At 52.2% G+C, this 15,777-nt stretch overlaps 1 protein-coding gene across 2 annotated transcripts in view; it reads right to left on the bottom strand.

Moving 5' to 3' along the window:
• cfdp1 (craniofacial development protein 1) overlaps positions 1 to 15,777 on the bottom strand; it is a 52,694-nt gene that overhangs the window by 6,833 nt on the left and 30,084 nt on the right. For both annotated transcript variants that reach the window (XM_035417477.1, XM_035417475.1), the window contains one exon: positions 3,506 to 3,664. In XM_035417477.1, the coding sequence (XP_035273368.1) occupies positions 3,506 to 3,664 (159 nt within the window). The remainder of the gene's footprint in view (positions 1 to 3,505; positions 3,665 to 15,777) is intronic.

Genomic DNA, 15,777 nt, shown 5'->3' with positions numbered 1-15,777 from the left:
CGAAAATGCCTTTCAGAGACCACGGATAGCCTCGATCCTAGAATGGTCCCCCGCTGCAAAGACCACAGATACTCCCATTCCTAGACATGGTTACGCCACACCCTGCAATCTTTGCCTAACATTAGAGCAAGGGGGAAACAAGGCATGCACGGACACAGATACACACAAACACACACTTACACAGGCAAAAATGATTTTTAAAAGGCACCCAAAAGGATGATTTTCAATGACTGAGCTGCATGAACATTCATTAGTCGTCTTTATTTAGACCCAAACATATGGGATCCGATGACATCCATCCATCCATTATCTAGCCCGCTTACTCCTGGTCAGGGTCGGGGAGGGGGGGGTGCTGGAGCCTATCCCAGCATGCACTGGGCAAGGGGCAGGAATACACCCTGGACAGGTTGCCGCAGGGGGAACATGCAAATGCCACACAGAAAGGCCCACCGGCACCACCGTGCCAATTCAGTGACATGGCACACCATAAATGCTGGATATTGAGCGCAAGTCAACCAAAATTATGGTAATGCCCCTTTTGGTCAGAATCTGTACTAAGTAGAGGAAAGGATGTGACCTTATTATAATACTACTTAACGGCCATCGCTTGAAACAAAGCTGAAAAAATAGAGCTTAAAGAAAAATAAAAAACTGGCACACTAATGAAACTATGAACAGTATTGCAAAGTAAAACGGCATTAAGTAGTAAAAGAAATACTGAGTTAAATCTATTAAAAAAGATCCATTAGGTAATTTTCAGGGATGCTCACTATATTTTCAAAATCATTGTTGCACTTCCAGGGTAGTGCTAGTTTAAAAAATGTTATTGTGTTAAAGGAATTGCCGTAGAACACTTAGGGTGTAATACATTCTTAGCAATGGAGAATATAAAAGGTAAACAATTAAAATGCTGAATTCACACTTTTCCTTAGTTGTTTCATCAATCTCTCTCTGCCCAACTCTGTTTCTCTTTCTGTTTTTCTCCCTCTAACCGGTTCTACAATCTTTCTCTCCTTCATCTACACTCCCTCTCAAAACCTTTTCTTTTACCTCCCTTGCTTTTTCTCTCCTCCTTCATCGCTCACTCGCTTTGTGCATCTCTACACTCCCTCCCCTCCTCTTCTTTCTCCCATTCTTCATCTCTCTTTCCCTCCCTCTGAAGGAGTGTGCTCATTAATGCAGGCAGTGATACAGAAGTGGGGAGAGGTAGAAATGTTCTCTAAATGCTTAAAAGGTGAATGATGGCGGTGATAATTGGGAGACTGGATCCCTGCACAGGTTCACACACACACACACACACCACACACACATACGCACACTTACAACTTCTTCTGCCGTCCACCCTCCCTCAGACGTACACACGCTTTTACACATGTACATTAACTTACATAAACGCACACACGTATCTTCTGACATCACAGAAACACAAATGCACACGAAAACACAAATGGAGGTCGTCCTGCATACGGTCACCTTTCCCCGACTCCCAAACGTACACCCCTGCCCCGCCTCAGGATGGGCAAGGCCCCCCCGTGTGGTTTGAAGATCACAATGACAGTCCCCCCTCCCTGTTAATCCACAGGAGGCAAACCCACGCACCCAGGGGGTAAAAAAACGCCCCTGTGCCAGAGTGTAGTCACGGCAACGTGCAATTAAGGCGCCTGACACAGTAGGGGAACCTCCTGCTGGGACCTCCCCCTGAGGAGGCGGGAAGGGGCGGGGCCTTCCTCGTGGAGTGTGGGCACTGGTGCTGGGTCCAGGATCCAAGGGAAGAGTGATCATACAGACACTTTAAAAAACCACACTTTTCCTCCCTCTGTCTCCACCCCCCCCACCTTATATGACCCCATCTCATTCAGCACATCCTCTTTCTAAGAACTACTCTGTGTGTCAACCTCCCACAGTGCATTTACCCCCCCCCCCCCCCCCCCTCCACTGCGCCCACTCAGTGTATTACCCTCTCAGACTGAGGTAATGTCCAGATTGATGGCCACTAGACTACAGTGCAGAAGCTTGAGTGGATTAATTCTCCCAATCAGGTCCTCACAGCCTCTGACAGAGGGCAGCTGTCAATCACGCCCAGCGAGACACGCCTCCTCAGTTCTGAGGCAACCGTGATCGCGCCTGCGTTTATAAGAGCTTCCGTCTGGTCAGGGGGGTGGGGAGGGCGGTGAAAGGTCTCTTTCTTCAGGGGGGTGGGATTTGAAGCCAAAGCCACACCCCTTTTCAAGGGCATTTTGGCACAAATATAACCGTGACCACATACCCCACTGCTAGGCTAAATGACATCACTGTTATGACCCGGCCCAACCTGTTGACTCAGACCACCTGTCTAAAGCCGAGTTCAAGACAATGAGGGCAGGTGTGACAAAACTGACATAAAGGTCAGTCTTTCTGATCAAAGAATAAAAACGTACAACACACCCTGCATCAAAACAACAGAGAGCATATCTAACGTCTCCATGACAACAAGTCACGAGTCAGTTTAGCAGATCCCCATTGTCTTTCATCTCTGCACTCCAGATGTATATTAGAGATCACAGCAGAAATGTCAAAACCTAAAGTCTCGAAATTTCAAAATCGAAAACTTTTTGCCGTCACCAGAGGACTTCTTCACCTGTCTACCCTAAACACAAAGCCGCCCCCCTCCCCACGCCTCCCGCCCCTCCCCAGCCTGACCGAAAGACGGCGATACGCTGGGAGACGCAGTCCCACAAAAAGACCGGGCTCCTCAACAAAGTCTCTGACCTCCAGGAGTTTGTCTGCCTTTACAAATGAGGTCGGCTTCCACTGTCAGCCTCACGCAGAGGGACGGGGGGCGGGGGGGTGGGGGGGTGGGGGGGTGGGGGGGGTGCGGGCGCTGTAAACCGGAGCAGCCCGGCAACGGCGCGTACGCCATTACTCAGCGAGGAGCGGGCCGATCAATTATTAATCGCCGCGGACGCAACCTTTGGGGAAGAGGAATAACACTCCGGGCCGCGGCTGACAGCCCTGTTAATCCTGCCGGCTCCGTCACCGCGGCGCGGGCGCCGGGAAGGACCCCACCGGAGGAGCGTCGGCCGTCTCGCTCCCTGCCAGATACGCCGCCTTTTTTTTTTTTGATCGGGCGGCCGAGCGGACGCCACGCCCGCGGTTTCAGTTCTGCCCGGGCGCCGCGTTTTCTGAACGGCCGGTAAGATGGACGCCACGCCCAAGGTTTCACTTCCTCTACACTCAGGACAGGGTAATGGGGATGAAACTGCCTCTCCGCAGATTTAATTAACATATGCTACTGTCTGTTTAAAACGCTACATTAAGGTAAAAGAAATCTTTAAAAGAGAAGGCTGCTGCACATACATGCATATACAGACACACACACACGCACACACACATACAAACACACACACACACGCACATACTGTATACACACACACACTCACACACACACACACACGCACACGCACACACTGTATACACATACGGACACATACACACACACATAGTGTACGTGCACGCACTGACTCACCCTTCTTTCCCTCGGTTGTGGGTTGCCAGTTCATCTCCGATACCCTCCTCGCTCTTGAAGGTGTCCCAGTCGAGCCGAGACTTCTCCAGCGTGCTCATCTTCTGCTTCTTCCCCGCGATCTGGCCAAGGATACCGGCCACTCCCGCAGGCCTCTTCACACTGAGGGGGGACAGATATAGGCGTTACACACACCGGGAACCACTCACACCACGCTGAGGGGGGACAGATATAGGCGTTACACACACCGGGAACCACTCACACCACACTGAGAGGGGGACAGATACAGGCGTTACACACACCGGGAACCACTCACACCACACTGAGGGGGGACAGATATAGGCGTTACACACACCGGGAACCACTCACACCACACTGAGAGGGGGACAGATATAGGCGTTACGCACACCGGGAACCACTCACACCACACTGAGAGGGGGACAGATATAGGCGTTACACACACCGGGAACCACTCACACCACACTGAGAGGGGGACAGATATAGGCGTTACACACACCGGGAACCACTCACACCACACTGAGAGGGGGACAGATATAGGCGTTACACACAGTAGGAACCACTCAAACTACACTTTGGGGGGGAGGTAAATATAGGCGTTACATACTCTGGTAATCACTTATACCACATCGGAGGGGTCGGGGGGGTCAGATATAGGTGTTACACAGGCTGGGAACCTTTCAATAACACATGGCAAGGCAGTGGGAGCACATTACAGCAGGACATAACATCAGAACTCCTACCTATTCCTGCAGGGACATGGATTGCACTCCTAACACATAGCAGTTTGAACCATTCCATTGTTTACCAGAAGCAGTAAAATGAACAGGCAGGATCCTGCCTGGTGGTGGGTTCCACTCAGTATGGTCAACCCGCTTGTAGTAACACCTGGGACAGGTGGAACTGCAGTGCATCGTGAGGTCAATGAGCTCAGGGTGGAGAGCGTTCACTTCTCTGCATTAACCTAACGAGGCGCATTCCTGCTTACAGCCACAACGGAGACGAATCTTAAACTGAGGACCGGAAGAGGCGCCGGCCGACCCTGAAGCCCGAGACGCGTGCAGGGACGAGCGCGGTCGCGCGGAACGTGGGAGAGAGAACGCAGGATCCAGAGGAGGAGCGCGGTCCATCTGAGAGACCGCTGGAGCGGGACTGAGCGCACTCCCCTGAGCGCTGAACATCATCACGACCCCGCTCCGCTTCCCTACCCCTGACTGAGAGAAACAGAGAGAGGGAGAGGGAGAGGGAGAGGGAGAGGGAGAGAGAGAGAAGAGAGAGAAAGAGAGCGAGAGAGAGAGAGAGAGGAGGGGAGCAGAGAGAGGGAGAGAGATAGAGAGAGAGGGGGGGGGAGCAGAGGGAGGGAGAGAGAGAGAGAGGGAGAGAGGAGGGGAGGAACGATCGAGGAGAGGAGGGGAGAGACAGAGAGAGATAGAGGGGGGTGCAGAGGGAGAGAGAGAGAGAGAGAGAGGGGGGGGGAGCAGAGGGAGAGAGAGGGAGAGAGGGGTAGGAAAGATCGAGGAGGGGAGGGGAGAGACAGAGAGAGAGAGAGAGAGAGATGAGGAAAGACGGAGAGAGAGGTGGTAGGAGACAAGCCTGTTTCGAAATCTACAGACTTGTACTCAAGTCAGACACCCATCAATCAATCCATCTGTCGTTACTTAGCGCGAAGCGCTGGGGGCGTGTCCCCTGTGGTGGTCCCGCCCCCACGGCTGGCCACTGCAATCTGAGCGCGCTCTGTCCTCCTGGTGTCTGTTTCGGCACAAGTCTCTCAAACGGGGCAATAAAGGGAATAAAGGGATCTCCGATACTAAAAACAGCAAAAAAAAAACAAAAATAAACATATGAATGGGAAGTCACCAGGGGAGCACAGGTATGGGAAAAGAAAGACAAGGATACAGAGGTTCCTCCCAGAATCTCTATATGACAATTTAAAGTAGAAAAAAAGCATCTTCCCATCCCTTAAGAACGACAGTGTCTTCTACAGCGAATGCAGAGGCTAGCAGGCACTGGGGCTGCAGACATGTTAAATGATCCAGGATCACCAAGGGGTGGAACACATCAGACTGACCCTTCACTCTGCCACTGTGTGTGTGTGTGTGGGTGCGTGCGAATCATGCAGTCATAACCCAGGTCCAATGAAGAGGAACAAGCAGTGATAACTGCAGAAAATGGAGAACCAAGGGACCAAGCACAGAAATGAAATATACTGCAATATATTGCCTATATGTTTGCCGTTTTGAAAATATAACAATAGATATCATTCTCATCAATGTATTTTTCGGATATATATTTTGCAATACCTTAAAAGCAGCACAGCACAGAATACACACACCCAGACAGAATACTTTCTTTTCCTTGAATGAGCTCCACAGAGTATGTACAGCAAAAGGTTTAAATCACTGATAAGACACTTCCATGTGTCCACCTGCATTTGCAACGTGTATACATTGCTATTTTTAAGAGTCTGCCTGGAAAGACTTCTCCACAGCTTACAGCAGGTGAAGAGTAAACACTCAGATCGAGCTTTCTAACTCACCTCAGAAAAAACTGTTGGAGTTGATGAAGGGAAATATCTGTTCTAGCAATGGCAGAACAAAGTATTGCAAACCCAATTATGGGTGGAGCCACAATGGGCTGTCAATCAGATATTTTTTGAAAAAATATGCCAGTAAAACACAACGATTCAAACCAGTGAGAGCCTCCTGGTTTGGGGAGGGGGGGTTTTGGTCACTGGGCAGACAGGCAGGGCACAGGTGTGTGTAAAGGCACTGTAAGTCCAGACAGATGTGTGTACAAACTGCATGAAGTACACACAGAGGTCTATGGAAGAACCATCATTAGTGAAATATTTTTTTGTGGAGAAAAATCCCTATCTATCTATCTATCTCTCTCCCTCAGTTTCTCTCACATTCTCACTCGCAATTTCAAGTTCAAATGCGCTTTATTATGATGACAAGTAGGCTATGTGCTTCTGTTGCCAAACATATGAAAAATTTACTAGGTATTGAAAACCTGAAAAAGCCCCTTAACTCGCTCGCTCTCTCTCTCTCGCTCGCTCTCTCTCTCTCCCGCTCTTGTTTCTCTCCCTGTGCAGAAACAAGCTGCCCGGATCCCAGACTGATTGCCCACGTGCTGGCAGTAACGTGGCAGTGAGGAGAGAGCTCACTCAGGGGCAGACTGATTAGCCTGCAGGGAGACAGTAACAGTAACGAACTAATGAGGATCTCCACAACTTCACCTGCCATGGCCCACCTGTCCGTGAAGACAAGAGGGAACCAACCGGCAGGTGTGCGTTTGTGTCTGTCTGTGTGCCACGTGTCTATGTTTGTGTGATTGCGTCTGTCTGTGCGTATGTGTGCATTTTGATGTTGTGTGTGTGCGCACGCGTGTGTCTGGGTGTGTGCGCGTGTTTGTTAGAGATCAGGTACGTCAGCTGTGACGTCAACAGAAAAGGCGGGGCACTAAATCCACAGACCACCACCCTACGCCAATTCCGCACTCCACCTTTGACATGGGAGAATTGGATCTTGGCTCCTCGTTTTTATTCTTACATATAAACATTTAACTTTTATGGGCATATTGTCGGGAAAAGTTGCCCAAAACCAGAAGGCTGTGGTAGGTATTTTAGCTATAAATCACAATTTTATATCAGAGAAAGAAGAGCAGCTCTCAATGAATGACTGATGAGTGTGCCTCTCCATTTTGCTGATCTTAGAAATATCCTTAAAATACCTAAAATAGGCCAGAAAACACTGAGAACGGAGGTTGGAGGAAAGAGTCGTGTGCAGTAATGTGTCTGTGCCAGTGAGGACTAGCCGTCCATTTTGTCTGGTCCAGGTTGCAGTGCCCTTGACTCGAGAGTCTACACTGTGAGCGTTGCCCTCTCAAACACACAACCAGCTCAGAGGGGGGCACAGAGCGTCGGTGTCAGGCTAATCTGAGCGTACACACACACACACACACACACACACACGCACACGCACGCGCACGCGCGCGCGCACACACACACACACATGTGGCTGCAGGCTGAGCATGCTGCAAACTCGCTCGATTACACGCAGCTTTCTCCCAGCTGTCCAGCTGTCTGCACGCACGGCCAATCAGCAGTCTCCATTGAGCACTGTTCCCACGGTAGCCAGAAACCAGCCAGACTAAACATCCAAACAGAAGCAAAAGAGAGAGAGAGAGCACTTGATCTCTAAACTGCACATGCTGAGAAAAATTACTTGCTCACACACACACACACACACACACACACTCACAGTGAGTGCATTACCAGAAAGAGCAGTACCCACGCACTTTCCTCCTCACATTTCAACACAAAGCCCTCTCCAAGCTCTGCAGACCAGCACAGGCAAAGAAAGAGTTCCTCCATCCCCCAGCTATCGCTAAGCACTGACTACACAAACTCCAGCTCCGCGCAAAACATGTCCAACACAATGAGCGCGTGTTCAACAAAACTCCTCATCACAGATGCACAAAGCAACAGCATACGGGCCCCGGGAAAGACTGAGTGAACCATCGTGGGTCACATGACACGGGTCTGCTGCACGCAGTGCATCTTCCCACACAGAGATGCCTTCCTGTACTGCAGCCTGCCAGAATCACAGCGGTACACACACACGGCGCGGGCGTGCCCTAATGCGGACGCGCTGCCCGCAGCCCGCAAAACGGTGCGCGAACGAGGCGGTGATTAAAGGGCGAGGACGCGCGAGAACACGTGTACACGCCCACGCGGATCGCCGGCGCGCGCGAAACCTCAAACCCGCTCCGACGGGAAATCGATGGGCGCTTACGAGCGCGCTGATAGCCAAAGCAGACGGAAAACCTTGAGGCGGGAGAGCCGAAGAGCCGCTCGCGGCCTGGGCAGGCGGCCAAGCTGCGGGGGCCTGTTCTGGGGCGAGCGGGTAAACCGCAGCCCAGGCTGCTGAGGCCTGTTCTGGGGCTAGCAGGTAAACCGCAGCCCAGGCTGCTGAGGCCTGTTCTGGGGCTAGCAGGTAAGCTGTTAGTCCAGGTCTGCTCAAGGGCTAAAAAACACTCCCTTTGGGCCATGGGATTGGGGAAATGAGGTAAAGGAGGGGGGAGACAGACCCTCACACACCTGTGGAGGCAAAAGATTTATGTGAGAGGGAAGCAGGGGGGCGAGGGGGAGGAGGTAAACCGATGTTTGGCTACAAGCCTAGTTCCGTAAAAAGGGGAGACAGGAGGGACAGCCACAGAGACGTGGACAGGGCGATGAGTCCATATTCCTGTTACATTACATTACATTACATTATAGGCATTTAGCAGACGCTCTTATCCAGAGCGACTTACACAACTTTTTTACATAGCACTTTACATTGTATCCATTTATACAGCTGGATATATACTGAAGCAACGCAGGTTAAGTACCTTGCTCAAGGGTACAACGGCAGTGTCCTTACCCGGGATTCGAACCTGCGACCTTTCGGTTACGAGCGCAGTTCCTTACCCACTGTGCCACACTCCGTCACTCCATTACCCCCTGCAGACTCTCCATGTACAGGAAGTAGAGTCACACACCCACTTCCTGTTTCCCAATCTGGTGGCCCCTGACTGTCTGCCCACTCTGCCAGAGCTCTGATTCAGCACTTGGGCTTCCCCCCAAGGGGCTGATGGGAAGGTGGGGTTCAGGCAGCCTTGGGTTACTGAGGACAGATGCATGTAACACACATACACACACACACACATACACAAGCACAAACAAACACACACATGCACGTACATATATACACACAATGTGAGGGAACACACACACAACACACGAGCATATATGCACACGTACACACACACAGACACACAAAAATATTCACATGAATTAACACACACACACACACACAGAAACATGCACATGCATGAACACACACACACAAACATAAACACACACCACAGGCTCCACACACCCGAGGCTGCAGGAGAAGGAATGTGTTTCTCTGGCCTGGGGGGGGGGGGGGGGTTGTCTTCCCTCTCCATTTCCAAGACAGGAAATCTCCTCTCAGCAAATTTTGTTGGCATTCTATCCTCATTCTACTTCTGTCTTTCTGAGAAGCAACTTCCTCCCAGGATTCCTCTGGGATGAGTAAGCGTGTCGTTCTTTTTTCCCAGAGGTGCGTTCTGTTTCGGGGTGCCCCGCCGAGTCACTGCCCAGGGGCGCGAGAGGGCAGACTACCCCCCCTTCCCCCCCTCACAGGACAGGAAACAGATCGGCCATTCAGCGGTCCGGAGCACAGCCGCACGCGCGAGCGTGTGGGCCCTGGCAGGCCGCCGCGGGGTTGGACGGTGCCGCCGCTGACCCACATTTCGGCTAAACAAACAGAACCCCGTTCACGCGCCCCTGCCCCCCTCTCCGGCACGGGACCCCCGACACGAGCGGCGGGCCGGCTGCCACGGCAACCGAACACAGGGTGGGAGGGACCTCGCCCTGGCTGGTTTCGGCTCAGGCTTCATTTGCAAACGCAACACTCCGAAACCTCCAAAAATACTGCCAAAATACTCAAATAAAGTCCTGACAGAATTACGGCCACACACGACTTACAAATGAATTTTAAAAATTTTAATCTATTTCACCTCATTAAAGTGTGGCCATGAAACTGTGTATGTGCACGCGCATGTCCACGAGTCTGTAAGTAAGTGCGTGTGTGTCTGTGTGGGTCTTTGTCATTGTGTGTATGCATGTGTGTATGCGTGCGTGGGAGGGCATCTTTGTGAATGTGTATCTGTAAGTGCATGTGCCCTTGTCATTGAGCGCATGCATGTGTTTATGCGTATGTGTGTGCGTGGGTGCGTGGGTGCGTGTGTGCGTGTGTGTGCGCGCAGACTTGCTGCTAACCCACTGTGGAGTGGACATCTACACAGTTTACCCTCTCTGTGAATCTGTATCTGTGGACCTGAGAGACAGTAGCGTTTAATTCTGCAGCAATCCAGATTGCATAAGGCTCTGGAGGGTTCAGACCAGGCAGAAGTTAACCTGAAGTACAGTTCACACGAGCGCCGCCTACGCACTGACCCCGGCCCACTTCACACCCCTCCAGCCCCAGAAACCCAGAGCCTGTGGGCGGGACGGGTGACTGAGGCTCTGCCAAACCATAACAGATGAGGAGAGTGTGCAGGAGAGCAGGAGGAGTAATCTCACACACACACTCCTGTCCCTCCCTCCCTCCCTCCCTCCTCCTCCTCCCTCCCTCCCTCTCTTTCTCTCCCATCTTAAAAACCCAAGACCGGAGAAGGCCACTGTGAGGGGTGCATTGTCTGAGAGGGCGGAGCCAGTGCGGGGTCACGACCCCCCCCCCCCCCCCCCCCCCGTTCGCATGCAGGTGAGCTGGCCACGCCCCCCGGCATCTGCCTCCCCGCCCACACGCGACGAAGACCCGGCAGCCCGCACCCGGCAGGGGGACGTCTCTGGAACTTTCCGTGCAGCGCTCTGATTGCTCGTTTCAGAGAGCTCGCCGCCACAGGAGCTCCTCAGCAGCTGCGCGCTCCTAAGCAGCACATCCCTCATCCTCCCATCTCTCTCTCTTTATCCCTCATCCTCCCCTCTCTCTCTCTATCCCTCATCCTCCCATCTCTCTCTCTTTATCCCTCATCCTCCCCTCTCTCTCTCTATCCCCATCCTCCCATCTCTCTCTCTCTATCCCTCATCCTCCCATCTCTCTCTCTATCCCTCATCCTCCCATCTCTCTCTCTATCCCTCATCCTCCCATCTCTCGCCTGCTCTTTTCCTCTCTCTCTCTCTCTCTATCCCTCATCCTCCCCTCTCTCTCTCTATCCCTCATCCTCCCATCTCTCGCCTGCTCTTTTCCCCTCTCTCTCTCTATCCCTCATCCTCCCATCTCTCGCCTGCTCTTTTCCTCTCTCTCTCTCTATCCCTCATCCTCCCATCTCTCTCTCTATCCCTCATCCTCCCCTCTCTCTCTCTATCCCTCATCCTCCCATCTCTCTCTCTATCCCTCATCCTCCCCTCTCTCTCTCTCTATCCCTCATCCTCCCATCTCTCTCTATCCCTCATCCTCCCATCTCTCTCTCTATCCCTCATCCTCCCATCTCTCGCCTGCTCTTTTCCTCTCTCTCTCTATCCCTCATCCTCCCATCTCTCGCCTGCTCTTTTCCTCTCTCTCTCTATCCCTCATCCTCCCATCGCTCGCCTGCTCTTTTCCTCTCTCTCTCTCTATCCCTCATCCTCCCATCTCTCGCCTGCTCTTTTCCCCTCTCTCTCTCTATCCCTCATCCTCCCATCGCTCGCCTGCTCTTTTCCTCTCTCTCTCTCTATCCCTCATCCTCCCATCTCTCGCCTGCTCTTTTCCCCTCTCTCTCTCGCATCTGCTCTCGCCGTCTAATCCTCTCCCTCCATCTCTCTCACTCTCTCATTTTCTCTCGTTGTCTAACTCTCCCCAACTTTCTCTTTATCTCCCAATACTTTATCGCTCTTCTCCTTTAATTTTCTCTGCCTGCCTAACCCTCTTACCCTTCCCCTCCCTCTCTCTCTCTCTCGCCTTCTCTTCTCTCCCTATCGTCAGTCTGATTCCTCTCATCCATGCTCTCTCATCTCTCTCTCTCTCTCTTTCCATGTCATTCTCTATCTCTCCCGACCCCCACCCCCGCCCCCGCCCCCCGCTCATTCTCCCTCTCTCTCTCCACACTCCCTCTCTCTCTCGCCCCTCAGCGTTCGGAGCTGCACTGGCGGACGAGTGGAGACTAGCTGTGGAATCCGAGCCCTCAGAAACACGCAGGACCAGAGGGAGGGGGCGGGGAAAAAGAGGAGAGGAACAGAGACAGAGACATATGCAGATTCAAGTGTGACTCCTGCCAATCCGGGAGGGGGGAAAAAGGACGGAGAAAGGAGGAAGAGAAGAGAAAAGGGCAGGGAGAAAAGAGTGAGTGAGAGGAGGGTGTGGGTTGGAGAGGAGGGGGCTGGCCCTAAAGTTTGTTTACTAGTGTTTTTTTTTTTGCATTCGTGAAGACAAGGGTTGGGTTGGGGCGGTAGTGTAGTACAGTATAACGGGTCAGGAGCTGGTCTTTTAACGTAAAGGTTGCAGGCTTGATTCCCAGGTTGGACACTGCAGTTGTACCCTTGAGCAAGGTACTTAATCTGCATTGCTTCAGTACATATCCAGCTGTATAAATGGAGGCAATGTAAATGCTATGTAAAAAGTTGTGTAAGTCGCTCTGGATAAGAGCGTCTTCTAGATGTCTATAATGTAATGTAATGGGTTTGTGTGGTCTCAAGTGTGTTACACGTACACGTAACAGCGTGCTTGTTCATTCATCAGTCATGTCTTTAATGCACCATCGTCAGGTGGGTCAGTTCAGAGCAAGATCTCATTTAAAATGGCAACCTAAGTAGGTCTGAGTGTGTTTGCGTGTGTGCTTGCGAGTATGTGTGTGTGTGCGTGTTTGCGTGCATGTGTCTGTGTGTTTGTGTCCGTGTTCGCGTGCGTGTGTGTGTGTGTGTGTGTTATGCCACAAACACGTGAGCCCTTTTTTCCTGTCTCAAACACAGTAGGTGGCTCGGTGAAGTGGAACATCTTGACGCACTTAAAGCTCGGCGTGCAGCAGGGGCAGATGACGTATGGCGCAAGTGGAACCCGTAGCAGCGGAGATCCGTCTTCATCCTCTCCGCAGCCCTCCTCTCCCTCAGCAGGCCCACCCCCCACCGCCCCTGGACCCACTGATGGGGAAACCGCACGCACGCTCCTGCGCCCGTCGCCCAGGCAACGGCAGCAAACACACCGGGGGAAGAGTGATAGATCAGGGATAAGGGTTTGTGGGGGCAGGGGGTGGTGGGGGGTAGAGGCGGGGAGTGGTGGGGGGGGGGGGGGGGGGTGGAGCAGCACCATGTGGCCTAAAACATGAAAAGACACACTGGGGATCCCAGCAGCAAAACATCGTGCTCACTTTGTGCACCGTGAACTTTAGCGTGTGAACGACCTGTCTTTCACAGTTGGGGGGGGGCGTAGGGGGGGAAACTGCTTCACGAAAAAATAGGGGCGGGGGGAGGGAAGGGGGGTTACCACGACTCCCATGTGGCTCAACGGGCAAAGCCGCTATGAGAGTATGAGACAGTACAGTGCAATGGCTAGGGCAATATCCCAACCTTCTTCTTTCTGCCACGGCACACTTTTAATAATCAAGAAATCCCCTGGCAGACCGATACCCCATCAACCGCTAAAACACTACAAAATGTCACGCGTGATCAACCGCGGAGGAATTCCAGAATTTTCCACGGCACCCCTGGTAAGCTGACGGCACAGTGGTGTGACACCGGTTGAAAAGCGCTGGGCTAGAGAACTAGCTCCAGAGAGAGGTTACAGGTTTGATTCCCGAAATGGGCCACAGCTGTTGCACCCTTGGGCAAGACACTGTTTTCACTGCTTCAGTAAATATCCAGCTGTGGACATGAATTTTCGATAAGTCACGGTGGATAGGAGAAGCTGCTAAATGATGAAATGTAAAATAGGACATTCGCTCCAGCAGCAGAATGATCTGTACAGCCCAGACATCACTAGCCTGAGCTCCCCGTGCCTGAGAGTCCATAGGGACAGGACATGTTGGCTTTGTGATGTCATCAAACTGCAGTCCTGGAGGACTGCTGTATCTGTGGCTACCTTTCAATAAGCAGCCTTGGAAACAAAACAAGGCATGTGTGGACTCTTTAGCCAATCACCAAGCTAAATTAAGCAGCTCTGAAACATGGCTGAGACCAGCAGACCCTGCAGCGGCTCTCCAGGACTGCAGCTTGAGATCCCTGCCGTAAAGGTGACCAGGACTACGGCTGCATTAGCGCCCTCTAGCACCTCGCAAGGAACCTGCTGTTTTTTTTCCTCTTTTTCTTTCATTTGCCAATCAAACCCGGGGCTGTTTACATCGAATTCCCACCCGTCTGCAACCGCAGCCATGTTCCACCCGCGAACCACCGCCATTTCGGGAGAACCCAGACATCCGCGGTTACCCTCCAAAACACGCGGTTTCCAACAGCCGCTTCCTGTCGCGCTGCAGACCGCAGCGAAGCTCGCACAGAGTAGGGTCGGAGGAAGACCTTTCATACGCGCCTTTGACATGGAGTCTTACGGGCGCCCTTTTTGGACAGCGAGCCTGTAGTTTGTATTCCTTTACACAATAGCTGTCCTCAGAGGGAGGAGCAACTCTCCTCCTGTCCGAGTCGCGGAGTGAAAAACAGCCGGTGGCGCAGAGGGTGAGACTATCCGGAGGGAAGATTAGCCTCGCTCAGCACTTCCTGTGCAGGTAAGGGAGGGGGTGAGCTGAGCAGGGTCAGCCGGTGACCTGGTGCATCCTGCGACGGTAACATCCAGCTTAAATGCGCTCAGAACAAGTAAAGAATTTTTAAAAATGAGCGCTGAACTACAACAATCCCACAACAGCCAACAGGGTTGAGGGACAATTCTGTTTCAATACAGTTAATTCAGGAAATGCACTGACATTCAATTCACGAACTGAAAACAAAAAACCCTCATAAATCATTTCGGATGTGTGTCTATTCACGTCACGGATCGACAAAGCGTCCTGGTGAGAGGATAAGGTTGCAGACCTGACAGGGTTTGATGGAAAACAAAAAAACTAAAACGACTGAAAGTGGGTCACATGTGACAGTGACGCTTTGCAAAACCGAACGGCGTCTGGGTTTGCACCTGCGAAACACGGCGAGCAAAAATTCACAGCCTGGCGAAACCAAGACTCCAGAGACAGCCAAGGGTCACGCAGTGAGCATGCTCAGATGGGACCGGGAAGCATCCAGGGAAGGGTGAGGGATGGGGTGGTGGGTAAGGGGGGGTTACAGGTGAGAGGGTTGGGGGCGGGGGGCGGGGGGCGGTGGTGGGGGGGCTGTCCGGGGGTTGCACTGACAGAGCGAAGTATATTCTATTCACACCCACTTCTCACACTCGCTCACAGACACACTGACACAAGCAAAAATCCATCAACAAACGCAAAGCAAATCAATACACACACACACAAGGATGAGACGTGTTCATCCCCGACACACACGCACACACACACTCACACACACACATATACTCACATGCACACAGACACACACAGACAGGCAGACACACACATGCGCACACAAGGATGAGACGTGTCCATCCCTGACACACACACACACACACGCACAGATACACACACACACACACACACGTATACTCACATGTACACAGACACACACACACACTCAGACACACACACACACACACACACACACACACACTCAGACACACACACACAGACAC

The sequence above is a fragment of the Anguilla anguilla genome, chromosome 5 (genome assembly GCF_013347855.1).
Source record: "Anguilla anguilla isolate fAngAng1 chromosome 5, fAngAng1.pri, whole genome shotgun sequence".
Taxonomy (NCBI): domain Eukaryota; kingdom Metazoa; phylum Chordata; class Actinopteri; order Anguilliformes; family Anguillidae; genus Anguilla; species Anguilla anguilla.
The sequence above is the reverse complement of the archived record's forward strand: the minus strand, read 5'-3'. Positions and strand labels throughout refer to the sequence as shown.